Source organism: Podarcis melisellensis (assembly GCF_964234715.1).
Source record: "Podarcis melisellensis genome assembly, chromosome: 12".
NCBI classification, from domain to species: domain Eukaryota; kingdom Metazoa; phylum Chordata; class Lepidosauria; order Squamata; family Lacertidae; genus Podarcis; species Podarcis melisellensis.
The window spans coordinates 7,229,153-7,251,126 of NC_138544.1; the positions used below are offsets into that span (position 1 = coordinate 7,229,153).

The window sequence follows — 21,974 nt, forward strand, 5'->3', positions numbered from 1 at the left end:
GAAGGAGAGTGCCTTCTCTGAAACAAACCCACAGCTATGGAATTCCATTGGATTTGCATCAAATCTCAACATTGCAGGCTTTTTAGAAGGCCTAAAGACCTACCTTTTTCAGTTGGACTTGCAGGCATGATACTTGTTAGCTGGCTGAAGGTCCGAATTATTATTTTTTACCAGCTAAGTTAAAAAATATATGTATTTGGCAGTTTAAAGTTTAAAATTTTTGTATTACTGTTCTTGTTATCTTTAGCAGTTTTTGACTGTAAGATGCTCTAGATCAGTGTTTTTCAACCTTTTTTGGGCAAAGGCACACTTGTTTCATGAAAAAAATCACGAGGCACACCACCATTACAAAATGTTAAAAAATGTAACTCTGTGCCTATATTGACTATATATAAAGTAATTCTCTTGAATAGGAATCAAATAAACACAAAGAAAGTATTTTATAATTACTTTATTATGAAATAGTAAGTACAGTGGTGCCCCGCAAGACGAATGCCTCGCAAGACGAAAAACCCGCAAGACGAAAGGGTTTTTCGGGTTTTGCGACGCTTCGCTAGACGATTTTCCCTATGGGCTTGCATCGCAAGACGAAAGCCCATAGGGAAATCTCGGGGACCTTTTTTTAAATGCTGGCGGTGGGGAGCAAAGCCTTTTTCCCCCCTCCGGACTTCAGAAGAGGTCCAGGAAGGCCGGCGGGGGCGAAAGGCTTTGCTCCCCACCGCCAGCATTTTAAAAGCGGTCCGGGATAGCAGGGAAGCGCTTCCCGCTATCCCGGCCGGCTTTTGAAGGCAGGCAGGGGGGGGCAAAGACTTTTGCCCCCCCGCCCGCCTTGGGAAGAGGTCCTGGACCTCTTCCCAAGGCGGGCGGGGGGGCAAAAGTCTTTGCCCCCCCTGCCTGCCTAACCGGGGGCTTTTAAATCGCCCCGGGACTGTCCGGGGCGATTTAAAAGCCCCCGGACGGCTTTTGAAGCCTCCCCCCGCCGCCCGGCATCGGGGCATCGTCCCGATGCCGGGCGGCGGGGCAGGAACGCCTCCCCCCGCCGCCTGGCATCGGAACCATGTCCCGATGCCGGGCGACGGGGCGAGAAAGCCTCCCCCCGCCGCCCGGCTTCGGGGCATCGTCCCGATGCCGGGCGGCCGGGCAGGAACGCCTCCCCCCGCCGCCCGGCTTCGGGGCATCGTCCCGAAGCCGGGCGACAGGGCGAGAAAGCCTCCCCCCGCCGCCCGGCATCGGAACCATGTCCCGATGCCGGGCGACGGGGCGAGAAAGCCTCCCCCCGCCGCCTGGCATCGGAACCATGTCCCGATGCCGGGCGACGGGGCGAGAAAGCCTCCCCCCGCCGCCTGGCATCGGAACCATGTCCCGATGCCGGGCGACGGGGCGGGAAAGCCTCCCCCGCCGCCCGGCTTCGGGGCATCGTCCCGATGCCGGGCGACGGGGCGAGAAAGCCTCCCCCCGCCGCCTGGCATCGGAACCATGTCCCGAAGCCGGGCGGCGGGGCGGGAAAGCCTCCCCCCGCCGCCCGGCTTCGGGGCATCGTCCCGATGCCGGGCGGCCGGGCAGGAACGCCTCCCCCCCCGCCGCCCGGCTTCAGGGCATCGTCCCGATGCCGGGCGACGGGGCGAGAAAGCCTCCCCCCCGATGCCGGGCGACGGGGCGGGAAAGCCTCCCCCCGCCGCCCGGCTTCGGGGCATCGTCCCGATGCCGGGCGGCCGGGCAGTAACGCCTCCCCCCCGCCGCCCGGCTTCGGGGCATCGTCCCGATGCCGGGCGACGGGGCGAGAAAGCCTCCCCCCACCGCCCGGCATCAGAACCATGTCCCGATGCCGGGCGACGGGGCGAGAAAGCCTCCCCCCGCCGCCTGGCATCGGAACCATGTCCCGAAGCCGGGCGGCGGGGCGGGAAAGCCTCCCCCCGCCGCCCGGCTTCGGGGCATCGTCCCGATGCCGGGCGGCCGGGCAGGAACGCCTCCCCCCCCGCCGCCCGGCTTCGGGGCATCGTCCCGATGCCGGGCGACGGGGCGAGAAAGCCTCCCCCTGCCGCCCGGCATCGGAACCATGTCCCGATGCCGGGCGACGGGGCGAAAAAGCCTCCCCCCGCCGCCCGGCATCGGAACCATGTCCCGAAGCCCGGCGGCGGGGCGGGAAAGCCTGGGCGCGCTTGCAACTCTCCGCAAGGAGCGCGCTCCTTGCGGAGAGGTCCGCGCCTGTCCTGGACCTTTTCTGAAGGCAGGCGGGGGGGGGGCAAAGGTCTTTGTCCCCCCTGCCTGCCTTCCCAGGGGCTTTTAAATCGCCCCGGACAGCGGAGAAGTCCTCCGCTGTCCCGGGCGATTTTAAAATGCCGCCCGCCAGAAGAGGTCGGGGGAAGGCGGTTTCCATAGGAACGCATTAATTGATTTTCAATGCATTCCTATGGAAAACCGTGCATCGCAAGACGAAAAACTCGCAAGACGAAGAGACTTGCGGAACGAATTAATTTCGTCTTGCGAGGCACCACTGTAAACAGAAGTATGAAACATTATAAAATACTTTATTTTTAAATCTTTCGAATTTTTCAATTTTCCCCACGGCACACCAGGCAACATCTCGCGGCACACTAGTGTGCCGCGCAACAGTGGTTGAAAAACACTGCTCTAGATAGGCATTTGCCCAGATAAGTGACACAATATTCTGCATAGATATTTGCTTCACAGACCGCAGAATCAGTGTGCCAGCACAGGCAGTATGTCTATGTGAACTCATTGAGGGATTATAATGGTGCTTAGGCTCCAGGACAAAGGATTCTCTCTACAGGACTCCACACTCCTCATCAAGAAGGTGGAGACTGAGAAATGTAGTCAGGCCAAGGGATAAAAGGGTTCTGTTGAGAAGAAGCACTCTCAAACAAGTGGTCTGCTCCCTGGGCTCTCTCCAGGGTCCTGAAAAACCTGTTAATTGGTCTTGTTGTCTTCAGGCATCCTATCCTTGCTGATTCCAGCCTGAAGATGAAACATGCTCGCTAGACATTAATATCCAATATCTAGAATAACTCCCATGTTTGCGGCATTTGTAATAAGTGAAAAACACTAATCTACTGTATATGTTGAAGTCTAACTCCCCCAGATATCTGATTACCTCATCAGGTACTGCTGATCACTATGCCATGTGACCAAGGAATGTCACCACAGCTTCTCAGTGAATAACCTTCACTAACCCACCCAGGCTGGCCATTGACTGTTCCTAGACAGCAAGATATATAACATGACTTCCAATCTCAGTGGAAATTTGCTTGAGCAACAAGGCCTGCCTGAGCTCTTGCATATTGTGTGTTTCTGGGTCTTGCTCTTTCACCCTGACTTCTAGCTTGTTCTCAAGTCCTGCCTTTTGATTTGCCCTCTGATCTCAATTGCTGTTTAATCCTGACTGCTCTTCAATCCCAACTCCTGGCTCATCCTAGAATGCTGCTCATAACCCAGCACCTTGTTTAAGGACTAAATCAGAGTATGTTCAGGTAAGGATACACTGTCACTCCTTGGATGCAAAGGATGACGACCTGAATTACCAGTACTTTGTGAATACTTTGTGGGCTAATGTCAATCCAAACTACTTCCACATCAACCTGCCTGTGCACACTGGTTTTCTTCAGAGACCCTCTTCCAGCTGCCCCCATTCACAGGGAGGCACTTCTGTTGCCTTATTTGCTATTCTTCAGGAGCTTAGAGAAAACCATTTTATTTTCCAGGTTAGGGACAAGCCCTACCAATAATAATTAATTACCTATATTCCCTTCCTGAAACCTGATTAGATCAGTGAGAAGAGTAAGGGAAGCAGCTCCTCTTTTTTAAAAAGGAAAGTATAAGAAGAAAAAAATAAAATAAAAAGTGTTAAGGCCATCTTAAATACGGAATGTAGAATTCCAGGGAAGTCTGCAAGAAACAAATACTGCATCCAAAAGACAGGAAGCTCATCCTTGCCAATGAGTTCAACAGCTGACCCTGTCTTTTTACCAAAAAGAGGTGCTGTCTCCAGATGAAGGAACTGACCTTGGTACTCATGGGACAGAACAGACATCTTTAGGAAATGGTTTGATATGTCAAAGTTGACTCAAAACATTTGGATGCATCAGGATGAAATTCCAAATGGCACCCTCTCCAAATAAGCTAACGTAAATGAGAATGTTCTGCTCTTTAACAGCAGCCCAGATCTATTGCATGAAGCGGTCTATTGCAGTTTACGTAATGACAGGGCCACCCTGATACAGATACACTTAACCCAAAGAAAAATTCCAGCTGGAACGACTAATTTGTATACTAAAAATATAGTAGGAATATATTTAGTATGGATCAGTAAGACACTTGAAAAACATGTCTTTTCCCCTGTCACTCCCCACCTTAAATCAAAACAAAAACAAAAAAGTTAGTTGAAAGAAAAAAATAAAACTGTTAACAGAACATGCTGGGAAACGCATGATAATTATAGATTTAATACTTGTCCACATTTTTACAAAACCTAGTAGATTCTTACCAGCTCTTGAGTATCCTGTGTTAATGGCAAAAATGTAGCTTGTAGAATAGAAACTTGGTCAGCACTCAGTTTCTGCCACAGGCTAATCAGAAGAATTACCAGTTGGGTGGCACTTTTTAACTTTGTGAACGCCTGGAACATATTGGCTTCATTTTTTCCAGCTGCATCTGCTAGAGCTATTACCTGCAAGAATTACAAACTTCTGTTAGGTATACTTTTACTATTCTCAAGCACTCACTACTAACATTACATTTGGCTAACTCTGAGTTTTCTTTAGAAGAACCTGATGAACTTTGCTTTCCAAAAACATAAGCCAGATAGAGTTTTGAGTTATTATTTGCCATCTTCTTGTGAGATAGAATTTAAAATCCATATGGTACGGTGATTAATCTATTAGTACAATCAACATACAAGAGAACCTGCATTGTCTAGATGTATACAATATAGTATCCCTAAGATTGATCTTCAGTACATTATGTAACATAATAGCCTTTAACAAATTGTAAACACTTGTTTTAAATACCACCTCTGATGGTAATCCCTGTGTAAACAGTATCCCCTCTGGAGTAATTTCCACAGAATGTCATTTATTTGTAAATTAGGTTATCATCTCAATTTCTTCTGCACAGAAAGAATTAATCCTGTTTATCATAACATTTTCATTAAGTCTATTTATACACATATTGGTTTATACAAAACTGTAGATATTTTTGGCATTTCATCAGTTCACTGATGTTTATAGCACAGAATGGCTACTGGCATGCAAAGATTTTGAAAAGGAAATTTAAGGTGTGCTGAAGCAAAATGCCAGCTCTTTTCTTTTTATAAAACTGGCAGACTATTTTATCCCATTCATATACTCAGGACATCAGTGGAAAAACGCAATCGGAAAGAGAACCAAGGGAAGTGGGACTTTAATCATTGAAAATGTTCTTGTTCTGGTTCCACTTCCTAGACATGGCTATGAGGTAAAACTGAAACATAAAACCTACTGTTGTTTATCTTACAGGAAGGTTATAGACTATGGAACTCCATGTGTGCAACATATTGATTATTGAGGTGCAATGTTTAGAAAGCAATTTAGTTAACAATTTTTATGAAGTGAAATGAGACTGTTAACATCTTGAGCCTCCCCACCCATTTTGTTTCAATCTGCCCACTAGCAGCCAGCAGATCCAGCCCTTATTTGGAGTAGGACTGTTTCTATCACCAGGAAGTAGGGTTCGTTTTTTCATTCCTATTTCTAACTTGGTGAACACCTCAAGGAAAGTTCCTTGCCCCCAAGGGAGCAGCTGGACAGCAGCTATAGAAGAGATGAATGCAAAAAGTTCTGCCTTCATTTCTGTCTGCCCATTAACAGGCAGCAGCTTTTCAGAGCATCTGAATCTGGGTTGCAATTATTTTCTTCTCCTGCAAGTGGTGTCATGTGCTCAGTCCTCGTCTAGATAACGACCAGAGGCAAGAGAGTCCCATAAGGCAACCCTCTTTAGGGTTGGACTGTGGTGCGTGCAGGAAATTCGTGGTGTTATTAGGACTATTGCTGTGCATGGTCCATTGATTGTTAGGTCCGGTTTTGAGTTCCATCTTGGAGCTAAAACTGGGCATGACCAATGAGAGAGTGCATTTCTGGGTGAGGGAATGGTGTGGCACAATGATATCATGGAACTGGAGTGTTGGAAGGGACCAAAAGGCTCATCTAGTCCAACCCCCTGCAATATCAGTTTATTTTGCTTCCCTTAGCTTGGAACCCAATGAGATCAGTCCAGGCAAGTTAGCTGCTACCTATTTTGCCAGTTGGTGTGTGTTGGCTGAACTCTTAAAACCTTTACCAATAGTATATTAATTCTTTTGGCTGAGCTCTTAAACCCATACTACCCTCTAGTGGAGATACAGAGTTTGTTTGTTTGTTTGTTTGTTTCATTTTACTACCTTTCTACCTTAACTGTCCTTGGTAGAAGTTGGTGGGCTTCTCAGTGCTGGGGGACGGACGGACACTTGTCTGTTTTTATTATATTGCTTGTTTGTCTTTAGGAATTGCATATTATTTTTTGGTTGGTTTTAACTGTTGCCAGTCTCCCTCAGTGGTGCATAGACACCAAAAGAACGGGGTACACATCTTTACAGAAAATAAAATTGAGCGGATAGGAGCTGTCAATGAATGGGGCAGCCATGATCATTTCTTTTGTCGTGGATGGATTAACTGGTTAAGCTTGAAGCTGAAGCTCCTTCGAACTTCTACAGCAGGGGTCAGCAAGGTTTATCTTGCCTGGGCCGGATCGGCCCCGCAGAGATCCCTGCGTGGGCTGGATCATGTGCGCCTGCGATTTTCAGCATCTGCGCATGCGCAGACGCAATTTCTGGTGCCGCGGAAGCGAGTCCCCATGCCGCGCTGCGCCAGTTTAGTGCAGCACATTAGGGGGTGGCTCAGTTCGGGGGTGGCTCGTGGGCCAGTCAAACGACCTCTGTGGGTGACTTCTGACCCATGGGCCTTAGGCTGCTGACCCCTGTTCTACAGGTAAAGAGGAACAATTAAGATGGCCCCGTCAAAACTGATTTGCTCAATGGCCCTACGGGAGTATTTGACTGTAAACCAGTAGCTAACACAATATGTTTGTTTGTTTAAAAGATTATACCTGTTTGGCAAATATTAAATATTAATTTAACAGCAATGTAAATATCCAGGTGTCCGCTGTGGGTTAAACCACAGAACCTAGGACTTGCCGATCGGAAGGTCAGAGGTTAGAATCCCCATGATGGGGTGAGCTCCCGTTGCTCGTTCCCTGCTCCTGCCAACCTAGCAGTTCGAAAGCACATCAAAGTGCAAGTAGATAAATAGGTACCACTCCAGCAGGAAGGTGCGCTGCTCTGGTTCGCCAGAAGCGGCTTAGTCATGCTGGCCACATGACCCAGAAGCTGTACGCCGGCTCCCTCGGCCAGTAAAGCGAGATGAGTGCCGCAACCCCAGAGTCGGCCACGACTGGACCTAATGGTCAGGGATCCCTTTACCTTTTTTAATTACTTATACTAAAATTTATATATATCTTGCTTTTTCCCTCCGAAGTAAAAGAACAAACCTAACAATAAAATTACCAAGAATCCCATTAAAACTACTAAATGAACGTGAGCACTGCTTTCTTCCACAGATGCTTCATAAAGGAGTCTGCATGTTCCCACTGTATTCACAAATTACTGCAGAGGTAAATATATACTTAAGCAACAAAGAAATCTTGATAAGCATTACGAAAAACTATTCCTTCCAAATAAAATAAAGAGCATAAGAGCTCTACGTCCAAATACTGTATGTACTCAAGCCAAATAGTGAGGTAGAGCCTCAGCAAATTGCGCTAAAGGGAAAGGAAGTCTCCAACTCATAAAAATCAGAGGAAAATTAATCCCAAACTTGTAAATGTGCCAGAATTACTCATGTAAATGAATTCTACAGTATGTGAACACAGTTGCATCAAAGTATTGTAATTCTGCTGTTTAGTATTCATGAGTGTTTCACATACATGATGTCAATAATCTTTACAACACTCCTGCAAGGTAGGTCACAGTTGTTTAGCTGAGAAACAGTGTCTTGCTTAGGGTTATCTAGTGCAGGCATCCCCAAACTCGGCCCACCAGATGTTTTTGGGACTACAATGCCCATCATCTCTGACCACTGGTCCTGTTAGCTGGGGATGATGGGAGTTGTAGTCCCAAAACATCTGGAGGGCTGAGTTTGGGGATGCCTGAATCAATGGGATACAGTATTTGAACTTCAAACAAAGAATTGTGTCTAACTTTCATTGTGATTTCTCTTACATTTGGTTTTATACGATGTTAATCATATGCAGAGAAGACGCATTGAATTTAATGGACATGACTAACTTAGGCCCATTAATTTCAGTGGGTCAACTCTAAGTAAAATTACTTGGAAAGTAAAACAAACCAATATTCCTGCATTTTTCTTCTCCTTCCCCTTAAAATTTGATATAGAGCTCAAGCTCAAGAGGAGAGGTGGGTACCTGGAGGTGTCAGATGCTCACACCCATGTCCAATGTATGTGATGTGGCTCAGCCTGGGAGATTAAGACTTACACCTGGTGAATTTTATCTTATTTATATACCAGTGTTCAGAATAATTATCCAGAGACTTTTACAACGTAATTTAAAACAAAGCCCTGCTGTACAACTAGGCAATGACTTTCCCAATATTTGTGAAGTAAATATGTAAAGGATCACTGCTTTTAATTTGCCCCAAATTAACATTTAGGAATTATTGCTTTGTAAACAATTATCCCCAACGTTTTTCTCCTGCAATTTACATGAATAACTCTACAGCTTGAAACTTCTGTACAATTTCACAAGAACAATGCAGATGTCCGTTCCTTGGCTCAGGCTTTTCTTTTTCTCTGTTTCAGTCATAAGGCAGCTTTTATAACAAGAAAATGTAACATCTGACTTTGCTCTAGCTATGATGGTTGTTGCACAGTGTCCATCAATCCAAACAAAAGGACTTTAGCTGTCTACTCATTGAATTTCTTTTGTTTTACCTTAAGTTGCAAAAGCGTTTAAATGAAAGAAAGAATTGAAAATGTTTCTCAAGAGTAATCTATGAGGGGAACATTGTCAGCAATACAAAGATCAAAGAGACAGTGAAACAGGCAGCCTATTTGGGCCTTTTTTTTAAGCCAATCAAAATTTACTTGCCATTTATAACTTTTTTGTATATACTTTTCTGGCTGACCAAATTCTCAACTTGCCCATATAAACATGTCTACAGTAAAGCAGATGCCAGCATGTTTTATATAATATATATATATATATATATATATATATATGGAGACCCTTATAAAATAAATAAATAAATGGAGACACAATTCAAGAAAAAAATTGCCCTCTTCATCAAGGTTATGCATTAAATTGGCCTATTAACATTTCACATTGCTGCTGGCATGGCTTAACTTCAAAAGTTTTTTATATATAAAACCCCTGAGGACTTCATCAACTTCACCCCCTAATACTAACACCAACAATGTTTGATCCAAAAATGCTCAGTATATTAAACTTTCTTTGACCTCTTGATGTCTAGATCAAATTATGGATATATTTGAAAATTCTGTTCAGAATTCTGGCTTGCATGCTATATTTTCCTTAGCCTTGCAGATATATTGATATTTCAGAAGTTGAAAAAATGAAAGAGGAATTAGCCCAGTTGGATTCTTGATTCTGCGTAAAGAAGGGTGAATGGAAGCCCTCCTTCACACAGTGCATCGTTTTGTTCATTTATATATTTATTATTTTACAACGGTGGCTTTGGTGAGCCTGTGTGAAAAGAGCTTTTAAACTCTCTGCCTTGCTTGGGGAGCAAGGGCAATCTTTCTCCCATTCCTCACCTGCCAGCTGCAAGGTGGGGCCAAGGGTTTGAGTATACACGATTTTCATGTATACATGGAACCCTTGGAACCAAACCTCTGCGTAAGATGTGATCGTACTGTACTGCTTAATTGCAACAGTCTTTAAGCTACACACAGCAAACTCAAGAAATACAATAGAGGTAAAATCAATTAGAAGCTAACTAAAAAAAATCAGAACTGGAGCTTCTGGACCAGGTGCAAGGGTACAGCGCACTGGTATAATAGAGTGTTGAGGTTAGCAATGCATAAGTCATAGTGGCCAGAATATCCCCATTGCTCGGTTGGTGTGCCAGCCATGGCTGGTAAAAGGCACCCTAGCCCTAGTGTGAGGTCTCCTGAGCCTCCAGTGACAAAAATGGATCCAGGAGAACCCCTAAACCTGTTCTTTCAGAGGGAGAGGAACCTAATACAGAATGGGTAACTGGCCAGTGTCTCAAAGACATGGAACCACCCAACCTTTGTCCTCCCAGGGTTCAAGCTTAGTTTATTGGACCTCTACAAACCAGCCATCCATTGTGTCCAGACAGTGGTCCAGATTATACACAGAACTGCACATAATCGGCACACTTTTCCCCAAAATTCCTACTGACCTCTCCCAATGGCTTCATATAGATGTTGAACAACAGTATTCAACTAAGATTCACTCCGAGTAGACCAACTAAAATTAATAAGCATGACTAAGTTGGGTCTTTTCATTTCAATAGGTCTACTCTGACTATAATCAGAGTGTCCCAGAGCTACTTTTTGAACACGACCCTGTAGGCAGGAAAAAGAAGCACTGTAAAACAGTGCACCCCATACCCATTGCCTAGAGCCAAGTCCAGGAAGCTACCACAGTTAATGGTATCAAAATACACTGAGATGCAGCAGCAAACATGCACTCCCCTTTGTCCTGCTTTCAACTCGTGTCATCAGGGTAACCAAGGCTGATTTAGTCCTGAAATTGCGTCTGACCCCAGACTGAAACTAATCCAGATAATCTGTATCCTCTGGATCAGGGGTCAGCAAACTTTTTCAGCAGGGGCCGGTCCACTGTCCCTCAGACCTTGCGGGGGGCCAGACTATATGGGGGGGGGCAGAATGAATTCCTATGCCGCACAAATAACTCAGAGATGCATTTTAAATAAAAGCACATTGTCTACTCATGTAAAAACACCAGGCAGGCCCCACAAATAACCCAGAGATGCATTTTAAATAAAAGGACACATTCTACTCATGTAAGAACACGCTGATTCTCGGACTGTCTGCAGGCCAGATTTAGAAGGCGATTGGGCCGGATCCAGCCCCCGGGCCTTAATTTTCCTACCCATTCTCTGGATTATGTCTGAATGAGATTTCAGTTAGACTGATGTAAACAAAACATCAATACGCAGCATAGCTTGCCTTATACAGGCTATGTGTTCCAAGTAGGGGGGAAACATTAGAATTTTACTATATGTAACTCTCCTTATCAATGAAAAGACAATGTAGGGTTTTTCTATTTCAACCACTCTATTTTTAGAGTTTCATTGGTTCTTTAACAGTGCATCCAAAAAAAAAAAAAAAAAAGGACAGTCAGACCACTCTATAAAATTAAGTACCTACTCAACTAACCCATTTGAACATATGGGAGCCATACCACTGGGGAGGGGGCGGGTGTGTGTTTTCATTATCTAGAACATATTTCTCTCTCCCTGGTGACAGCAAAACTATCTGCTCACTATGCTGGCACATCTTCTTGGCTTCAGACAAGGAAGAATGATATCACCTAGGAGGAGGAGTAGGAGGAGGAGGAGGAGGAGGAGGAGGAGGAGATCCCACATAATCAGGCTGCAGCAGAGCAGTTTGTTTTGCTGAAGACAAATACTCAACTCCAGGTTTATGGGTGTTTTGCTGACACCTTTTCTTTTTGCAATACAGTGGACGCTCGGGTTGCGAACGTGATCCGTGCGGGATGCTCGTTTGCAACCCGTAGCAATGTGTCTGCGCATGCGCAGGTTGCGATTTGGCACTTCTGCGCATGCACAAAGCGCGATTTAGCGCTTCTGCGCATACGCGGCCGCCAAAACCTGGAAGCAACCTGTTCCAGTACTTCCCGTTTTTGGCGGGTCCGTAACCCAAAAAAACGCAACCTGAAGCGTCTGTAGCCCAAGGTATGACTGTATTTATGTTGCCACATTTAATAAAGACACTTAAACTATAGCAGAGGGCTACTTCATTCATTTTTGTTGTTTAGTCGTATCCGACTCTTCGTGACCCCATGGACCAGAGCACGCCAGGCACTCCTGTCTTCCACTGCCTCCTGCAGTTTGGTCGAACTCATGCTGGTAGCTTCAAGAACACTGTCCCACCATCTTGTCCTCTGTCGTCCCCTTCTCCTTGTGCCCTCCATCTTTCCCAACATCAGGGTCTTTTCCAGGGAGTCTTCTCTTCTCATGAGGTGGCCAAAGTCTTGGAGCCTCAGCTTCAGGATCTGTCCTTCCAGTGAGCACTCAGGGCTGATTTCCTTAAGAATGGATACGTTTGATCTTCTTGCAGTCCATGGGACTCTCAAGAGTTTCCTCCAGCACCATAATTCAAAAGCATCAATTCTTCGGCGATCATTCGTATACATTATGTATTTCATAATGCTTTGCAAAGTATTTATCTGAACGTGAAAATGCTGTAAACTCCTTACGGTATGATTCCTACCATGTCCTACTGAACTTGGGTTTATTCTCAGGTAAGTGGAATTGGTACGACAGCCTTAGTTAGATAAAACACACATCTGTGTATGTCTGCAACGTAGGCAGCCACCTAGACCTGAGTTTTCTTTTTCCTCCACTGGCTTCCTTCTTGTAACCAGCCAAGCCTCCTAAGTTTTGAGTGCCAAATCCTCTTCACGCTAGGCTTATTTAAGTTTTCAACATATGTATGCAAACAAAGCAAATAGCACCAAAACCTATTCCCGCTGAGTCTCTGTTTCAAGAACCAGCAAGACTTTTAAGCGGATGAATTCCATGTTTTCAATGTGTAATTTTAAAAAACATTAATTTGTATGACATGATTTGTAGCACTTCAACAAAAGGCAAACAAACTATAAAGATAGCCATCTGTATATTTTAAATGTCTTTTTCAACCAATAATAATGTTATGTGCACTCTGAAGACTCATGTATATTTTAGCTTTGTGATTGTGTCTCCCTCTGATACCCTAACATTCTGTAGCTCAACTGTTTTGAACATTCAGACTCTCACATGTCTTCATTAGGTAATTTTGAGGTTATTCTGTTTTTAAATTCAACTAAGATACTTCCATGAAGCTAAGATACTTTCGTGAAGTGTAGAAATCTCTACCTTGGTTTTAGGTGGCCTTGTTTTGCTTCCAAACCTAAGTGATCACAGAATCACTGAAGTTTGGCATTACCGGGAATAATTGTAACTACTAAACAGAGGATTTCAAGGTTTTCTTGGATAAGCTTTTATGTGTATAAAGGTAAAGGGACCCCTGACCATTAGGTCCAGTCGTGACCAATTCTGGAGTTGCGGCACTCATCTTGCTTAGCCAGCATGACTAAGCTGCTTCTGGCGAACCAGAGCAGTGGTTTAACCCACAGGCCAGAAACTGTCTAGAATCAAGGGCAATTTTTTCAATATTGATTTTCCTTTCAAATATTTCTTTAATGCATGAAGTTAGCAAACTATTGATTTACTATTAGTAAATATTTCTAGTTTTTAATTATTGGGATGGAACAATAAGCTAGGCTTAAAACTGAAGAAAAATCTAAGACAAAGCTTTAGTTATGCTTTAAATCAGTTAAAATATTCTTTCGTTCACTATAGTGTGTGCTTACACATTTGTGTTTTTCTTATTTAAAAACTATGATATAAATGAAGATGAGGAAGAAAAGGTATAGGCTGACTTCCTAAGAAAACTATTTTTCCAAATTATTAACAAATGTTTTACATTATTTTAGCCAATATTAGCTTTCAAATGAGACTTAATTTCATTCTAGAACAAGACAAAGTGTTCAAATTATATTTAATTAAAAGTCTGTACTTCCATATAGCTTAAATTAATCACACAGTTGAGTTAAATTCAATATATTTGTTTTGGCCAAGGATGGATAAAACAAATAAGGTAACTTTGCAACCTCTAGTGCACAGGGGATTGACCAATAAATGTGTCTGATGTGTAACAAAACACATATTTTTTGATGTACCAGAAAACTAAACAAAGCTATTGACCCAAAAGATGTGACAAATACTCCGGCTTGATTGCTGGGTTAATACATTTCTAAAGTTTCCAACTTGGTGGAACTTGAAAATCTGCCCTGGATGATATACTCTGGTAATTTGCTACGTATTTCAAGCCAGTTTCTTTTGTTAAGGCCATTTCCAGAGTACTTTCTATAGTTAACCATTTGAGTAGATCACGGTACTCAACTTGCACACTCTCTATGAATGGTTGCCTATGTTAGACAAAGATAATTACTAGTAAGGCTACAGTTGGCCTAAGAACTGCAAGTCCTCCGTTTTGTATCTGTAAATTAAATCTGATCACAAAAGGGAAGCTTATATGTGGGAATTAAATTTGTTTCCTTTTAGACATGGACTTAGCCAGATGAGATTTAAAAATATGCCCAAAGAATAGTTAGCCAGTAAATATTTTAAGAGGCCAGTAAAATCATCTCTCTGTATGTGCAAACCAGACCAGACTGAATACAATCTTTCTGCAATATATTCTATATTGCCCTTTATATAACCCACCTAGACATTGGTTCCTGTCTTTTCAGAATTTCCCAGAAGGGCAATTGGAGCAATTTAAATGGATGTGTGCTGATTTAGACAAGTTTGGTAACATTGTCTGTGCTGGTTGTGAGAAAGTTAATGGCTGCTTTTTTGTCCCAAAACAATATAATACCCTCCAAGTGTCCCGATTTTCCAGAGACAAACCCAGAATTGCGGAAGCCATCCAGGCTTCTGATTTGATCCCAGGATGTCCCTATTTTCCCCACCAGCACCGCTGCCACTGAGCTCAGGGAGGAGGATGAGCTGGTACTTGTCCCGAGCAATGGCAATGGCAGTGGCGGTGATGGCGAGGGAGCTTCCCATTACCTCTCCATGTCCTCTCTATGGCTGCTGCTGCTGCCAGCCTCCTCCCTTGGCCAACTCATAGCAGCTTCTGGAAAGCAGGTGAGGAGGAGGAGAGGCTGCCAAGGCCCAGCCTTGCATGACACGCCAGCTCTGATGGGCAGAGACCAGTGGCGTAGCGTGGGTTGTCAGCACCCGGGGCAAGGCAAGTAATTTGCGCCCCCTAACCCGTGGATTTGCGCCCCCTAACCCTAACCCCCAGATGTTGCGCCCGGTGCGTCCGGCCCCCCCTGCACCCCCCACACTACGCCACTGGCAGAGACAGAGGGCAGGGCTGCCCTGACCAGGAAGAAAGAGAGAGCACAGTGGACTCTTGATGTTGTTTTTTTTAAATAAAATCAAAGGAGAGCACAGGGGAGTCTTGGTTTTTAAATGAAAAATGCTTTGTGACTTCGCGTCTTCTGATCTTGCCCCTTTCTAAAATGTATCTATTGGTGTGTGTTTTTCTTTTTGTAAATCTACCAAGGAATGAAATAAAATTGGGGTTAAGGGGTTTTCTCAGGACAGTGGAGGGCATGTATGCTGTGTCCCCTTGGCATAGTGGTGATGGCACCTGCCCTTCTTCTGATAGGAAATGCTCTATAAGAGGGCACCAAAAATGGGGTTTCAAGGAGGGTCTGTTAGGGCAGAGAGGAAGAAATGTCCCTATTTTCATCTGAGGAATGGTGGAGGGTATGCAATGTTGACAGTCAAGGGGATGATTTGATTTATTTCCATATTTTTAGCTTTACTTCTGTTGTAATGGCCTTGGCTACAAGTAGTAAGAATCTGTCTGATTATGTGCTTTTGAAATATATATAGAAAGTATATATGCATATAGAAATGTAGTTACTACCTTGTGTTAAGTTTCAAAACCAAGGTACATGGTGAACAAATTAGCAAGACCAGGCAGATATTTTAGGAACAGATATGTTTTGTAAATATTTTTACTCTATCCGCAGTTGATTTTAGTCCTTAATTATTGTTTTGAAGTATTTCCAATATATCCTGTGTGCAATCCCTGCAATTGAAACCTCAGGTCTTTTCTCTAGCCAAACTAGAAATAGTATAATTTAGAGAGTGCATATGTTTTATTTCATTTTCCAGTAAGAACTCAACACTGCAATAAATTTTAAAAAAAAAACCTTTAGAACTTCCAAGTCCTCTCTCTCTCTTAAAACACTGCAACAGTAAAGGGGATAAAGGGTTGTATCCCATGCTGTGTGGGCCGAGTTCTGTTTGAGCAATAGGACTTTCCCTACCTCCCCTCTCCCTAAAGGTAAAGGTAAGAAGAGGAGTTTGGATTAGATATCCCGCTTTATCACTACCCGAAGGAGTCTCAAAGTGGCTAACCTTCTCCTTTCCCTTCCTTCCCCACAACAAACACTCTGTGAGGTGAGTGGGGCTGAGAGACTTCAGAGAAGTGTGACTAGCCCAAGGTCACCCAGCAGCTGCATGTGGAGGAGCGGAGATGCAAACCCGGTTCCCCAGATTACGAGTCTACCACTCTTAACCACTACACCAGACTGACCATTAAGTCCAGTCGTGGACGACTCTGGGGTTGCGGCGCTCATCTTGCTTTACTGGCCGAAGGAGCCGAAATTTGTCCGCAGACAGTTTTTACAGGTCATGTGGCCAGCATGACTAAGCCGCTTCTGGCGAAACGCTGCTTACCTTCCCACTGGAGCGGTACCTATTTATCTCCTTGCACTTTGACGTGCTTTCAAACTGCTAGGTTGGCAGGAGCAGGAACCGTACAACAGGAGCTCACCCTGTCGCAGGGATTCGAACCGCTGACCTTCTGATCAGCAAGCCCTAGGCTCTGTGGTTTAGACCACAGCACCACCCGTGTCTCTCTCCCTAGACATTCCCAAATCTGCTCTGGAGTTTCCCTCAACCCTCTAGGGCAGATTTTGAAGGGGGGCGTTGGAGAGAAAATAAGTGGAGGGGGAACTTCAATTGTTCTGTAAAGCAAGATGGGCGCCGCAACCCCAGAGTCATTCATGACTGGACTTAATTGTCAGGGGTCCCTTTACCTTTACCAAAGGCGCATTCCTCCATTGTCTCCTGAGACAGATAGATGCCAACTCAAAAACTTTATGGGGGCCTTTGAAAAACATGCTCCTCTAAAGAAGCATGAACTACTGGTGCATTCAAAATTGCTTGCTGAGTTTAATGGCTACAGTTGCAAGGTGGGTTGTTGTTGTTGTTGCTTCTTGTGCCTTGAATGGGAAAGCAAATCCAGGCTCCATTAATCCAAGTCAAGTGGTTATCTGAGGACTCACCAGATTGATTTTCAGCATGATGAAGGAATACCGTATTTTTCGCCCCATAGGATGCACCGGCCCATAGGACGCACCATGTTTTTTTGGGGGGAAATAAAGAAAAAAAATTATTTCCCCCCCAGGCGCTTGTGTGGTTGGCAGCGGGGAGAAGCGCTCTTCTCCCTGCCGCCCGCCTGCAGACCAGGTCCAGGGACAGCGGGAAGACGTGCTGCGCCTCCCCACTGTCCCCGGAGCTTGCTGGGCTGGCGGCGGGGAGAAGCACGCGTCTCCCTGCCGTCAGCCTCCAAACCACATCGGGAGACAGCGGGATGGCGGCGTTCCACCTCCCCGCTGTCCCCTGACTTTGTGGGGCTGGCACTGCGGCTCTCCTGAAGCCTGGAGAGCGAGAGGGGTCAGTACGCACCGACCCCTCTCGCTCTCCAGGCTTCAGCGAAAGCCTGCATTCGCCCCATAGGACGCACACACATTTCCCCTTCATTTTTGGAGGGGAAAAAGTGTGTCCTATAGGGCGAAAAATACGGTATACAACATTTCCCTACTTAAGATTATGAGAACAACTTCCTTAGATTGCCATTTTAAATATTTATTTCTGTTAAACTCATTTAAATAAATTTAAATAAATTTCATGACTCAACAACATCTTAGAAATCATACAAGTTATCTAATACACTGAAAACCACTTTCAAATGTATAATGTATGGGAAATGGCTGCAGACTGCTAAAGACAGACTTGGTTTTTGTTGCTTTTAGAGTGTTGTAAGAGAATGTTTGAGAATGTAATAGAAAAGATTGGAGGAGGGATAGTAAAAGTGAATTTATCCATCAGCACACTGGTATCTTCTGAAAATAATCTTCTGTAAACTTTGGAAAGTAGTCTCCATTTAATTTTGGCAAAGCTGATGGAGAAATTAGCTTTTATGTTGCATGTAAGGACTGTTGTTCAAAAGAGCAGTGTTACTGCCATTATACTTCCACATTTTCACAGAGAAAAAATATTATTCATCTTGATTCAGGGTTATTGTCCCTTTTACAGAATACCTTTCATTTTCAAAAGCATCCAGAATAGTCAATTTCAGACCAGAAAGAGTGAATTAGCACAAGGGCTAATTTTCCTAGCAATAGCAAAGCATTAAACGTGTACTTTTAAGCTAAAATAAAAGAACAGAGGAATGCTTGGGTGTAAAACAACAAATTAAGAACCTGCTTAGGCGTGTAAAGTAATATAGCTGCTACAAGAGCAACAGCAGGTTTTCATGAAGTGACAACTCAATATTAAATTTGTCAGACCAACTTGTTATTTTTTAAATGCCCAAGACTTAAGACCTAGCCATGAAACTTCAAAGAGAAACTCTTCACAGAAAAATTAGTTTCCTAACATACCAAGTGTAATTTGAAGAGAACACAACACTATTAACTAATTAACTTAAGTAGAAATGGGATCAGCAGGTCTTCCCCCTGTGCAATTTTGTTTTGGTTTTATCTTTGTCCTGTGTTTCTGCTCTGACTGGCAGTGCTTTCAGGTCACTGTAATCCACAAAGAGCAATTTAGCAAAGGAAATCCACACCCATACCTAAATTTACTCCTAGAATATGTCCTTTGATCTTTCTTTCCCTAACTGCAGTTATAACATCTTCAGTCCCTCTACACCCATTTGCTGTGACCTTGAGAAGCAACCAAAATTCCAGCCTACAAATGCTTATTGCAGATATGTGGTGAGAAAGTGGAGAGCTTGTGAAATATATTTGATATCCTAATTAGAACTTGCAGCTAACAAAAACAAAAAACACGCCCATAAACAAAAGCACATGCCACTGATTCTCAATTAGTTCTCCCACTTTATTTAATGACACTTCATTGAAGTGAATGGGCTGGATATAATTGCATAGAGCTTTGTTGAGTGCACATTGAGACATTTAATGCTAACAAAGGTGTCGCACTGCAGCTTTAGATTTTGCCTAATAGTATGCTGTTTTTCTTTTTTGACCAAATCTGAAACAATAATTCCATTTCAAGCTATTTCACACTCTGCCAATTTATTTATTTACCTCAAGAAGCTTTTCACATGGTTCTTTTCTCAATGCAGCTCGCAGTGCATGCCTTAGATTGTAATTTTAATTAGTTAAGTAACTTAAGTGGAATCTAGGTAAAAAGGTAAAGGTACCCCTGCCCGTACGGGCCAGTCTTGACAGACTCTGGGGTTGTGCGCCCATCTCACTTAAGAGGCCAGGGGCCAGCGCTGTCCGGAGACACTTCCGGGTCACATGGCCAGTGTGACATCGCTGCTCTGGCGAGCCAGAGCTGCACACGGAAACGCCGTTTACCTTCCCGCTGGTAAGCGGTCCCTATTTATACATATAAAAGCACTATGAAAACGCTTTTAAAAAAAACATTTTTAAAAATACATTGAATTTTGCATAGCTCACTGTCGCCATCTAGTGTCACATTTGTATATTGCACTTTACAACACATTTAAAACATTTAACATTTTATTTGCAGCTGTATAGCGGAGTCCCAAGTATACTAAAGGCTTCATTGCAACTTCACCGCCAAAGAAATTGAGTTCCTGAAAGCAGTGGACATTTGATTGATATATTTGGGGAAATGATTGCAGTTTACTGTGGTGTTTAGAGAAAGTAAGGGTTAAAGCCATATGTGCTTTAGTAACTAACATTGAAAGCCTCTATATGACTTCACTTCCTAAAATGGCATCAGATTTCTTATTAAAAATTACATATGATTTTAATTATGGAAATGATTACCAAACAACATATTGTAAAGATTTAACTGGAATGAAGTATGGTATAGAAATGTAGCACTTAAGAAGCCAGAGTCGCTACTGGAATATACACTGAATACTCATGTATCTTCTTAATATACTCAGCTGATTCCCTTCCCTCCCGAAATTGCTCTACAGTGAATATTATAAACACAATTTCATGAAATAGAGGCACCCCTTTAATCAAAAATGTACTAAGCATTCTTCACCAGCTGCAATGCCAACAAACCCTTTTAAAGTGTAGTGAGGTAGTACAAAAGAACTGCAACTTCTTGACATTGTAATCACACTTTTCTGCAATGTGGCCCGATTTGGAGAAACATATTTTGGCTTATTAAGCCTTTGACTATAAAAGGCTCCAGGATAATGATGGGAGCTGTTTTTAGGTTTTTGAGAGATGCAGAAGATCTGAGTTTATCAACCCTTTCCACCTTCCCTCTTCCTTCTCCCCCATTAACATGATTCATCAACATAACAAAATAGTGTTCACAGGATGATTTTTGAAAGGATTACATATAGAATGAGAAATGTACACATACTCCAGCAGAACTTACTGTCTAGGAAAATTATCTAGAAATGTTCACATCAGTAGTTTCCCAGATTCCTAACCATCTCTATTAAGAAATAAAATAACATTCAGATGTTCCAACATTCAAAGGTTTCTTCATTCAACAGGTCAACACTGAATATTATACAAGTAGCAACAGAAAATTGAGACCTTGGGAAGGGTTGTTCAATTCTCACTTCTGCATGAGGCTCTGAATCTGATCCCAGCCGATCTTGCAAAATCTAACAAACCTTGTAATGCATGCCCCAAGGGCTTCCCTACCCCAACCAAAGAGTAGCTTTCCCTTAAAAAACCACTACCTGCTTTTGAAATCCTCCTAAAGGTCAGAGACAGATTGTAATGCTATATGAGACCACTGCTGTGTAAGCAGATATGATGGCGGGATTTCTTTAGCTCACAGTTAAATTTTCAATTTGTATACTCAAATGCAATAAAATGCTTGCTTTTTTGCACCAACTGGTTAGTTTTCATTCATATGGCATATTTCATGACTTACATATTTTCCAAGATGGACTGCTCGAGATGTTTGTACAAAACAAGTGAACCTTAATTGCCTGGGGCAATACAGAACCATCCAAGCAAACTGGCAATGTAGCTAAAACGATGGTGCTTGCAACATCATATAATAAAACATCTCAATTTAAGTGTTTATGAGGGTCAACTAACAATTTCAAAAATCAAATGATAAACCACATTTCTTACTAAGTAAGCATACTTTAAGTAAACACATTACATCTTGAGGAACAAAATGCATTTTGACTCAAGATTAAAAGAAACCAGCCGACTAACAAGTGGGATTTCTATTACACTGATTATATAATTTTTTATCACAGTACACAACTGTGCTAAGCAGAGGAATAGTACGCCTACAAGAACTTTATCAGTTTTAACAGAATCATTTGTTCATCCAGAACTGACTTGATTATGTGATTTGATTTAATCCTATATGAACTAAGGAATTTGATTTAGAAATGTTATTACACGCTGTTAATCTCTCGGGTAAGAAGGAAAGTAACATAATTAGACACATTTTCCTCCTTATCTTAGTTTGGGGCTAAGACACTTTTAATTAGTACTTTCACAAATGTATTCCTGGCTGCATTCATGTATTTCAATAGCCGACACCAACTACTCCCCATGGAAACTAGCCATAAAAGACTAATGTGACATCTTTAACAAAAGTTTTAGGTCAGGGAGCAATTTAATTAAGAGGGGACAAGAGACTGCCAATCATATTCAGGGAAAAAACCTATTCATTAAACGAGACTGATAGATACAAAGGTGCCACCCTCTTTGGAATTCAATCTCTTCCACTGCTGCAAGCAATACCTCACTGAACATTAAGTGCTAAAAGG

At 43.3% G+C, this 21,974-nt stretch overlaps 1 protein-coding gene across 2 annotated transcripts in view; it reads right to left on the reverse strand.

Annotated features, from left to right (window-relative positions):
- BBS9 (Bardet-Biedl syndrome 9) overlaps nucleotides 1-21,974 on the reverse strand; it is a 237,755-nt gene that overhangs the window by 144,694 nt on the left and 71,087 nt on the right. For both annotated transcript variants that reach the window (XM_081931020.1, XM_081931019.1), the window contains exon 19: nucleotides 4,502-4,684. In XM_081931020.1, coding sequence (XP_081787146.1) covers nucleotides 4,502-4,684 — 183 coding nt within the window. The remainder of the gene's footprint in view (nucleotides 1-4,501; nucleotides 4,685-21,974) is intronic.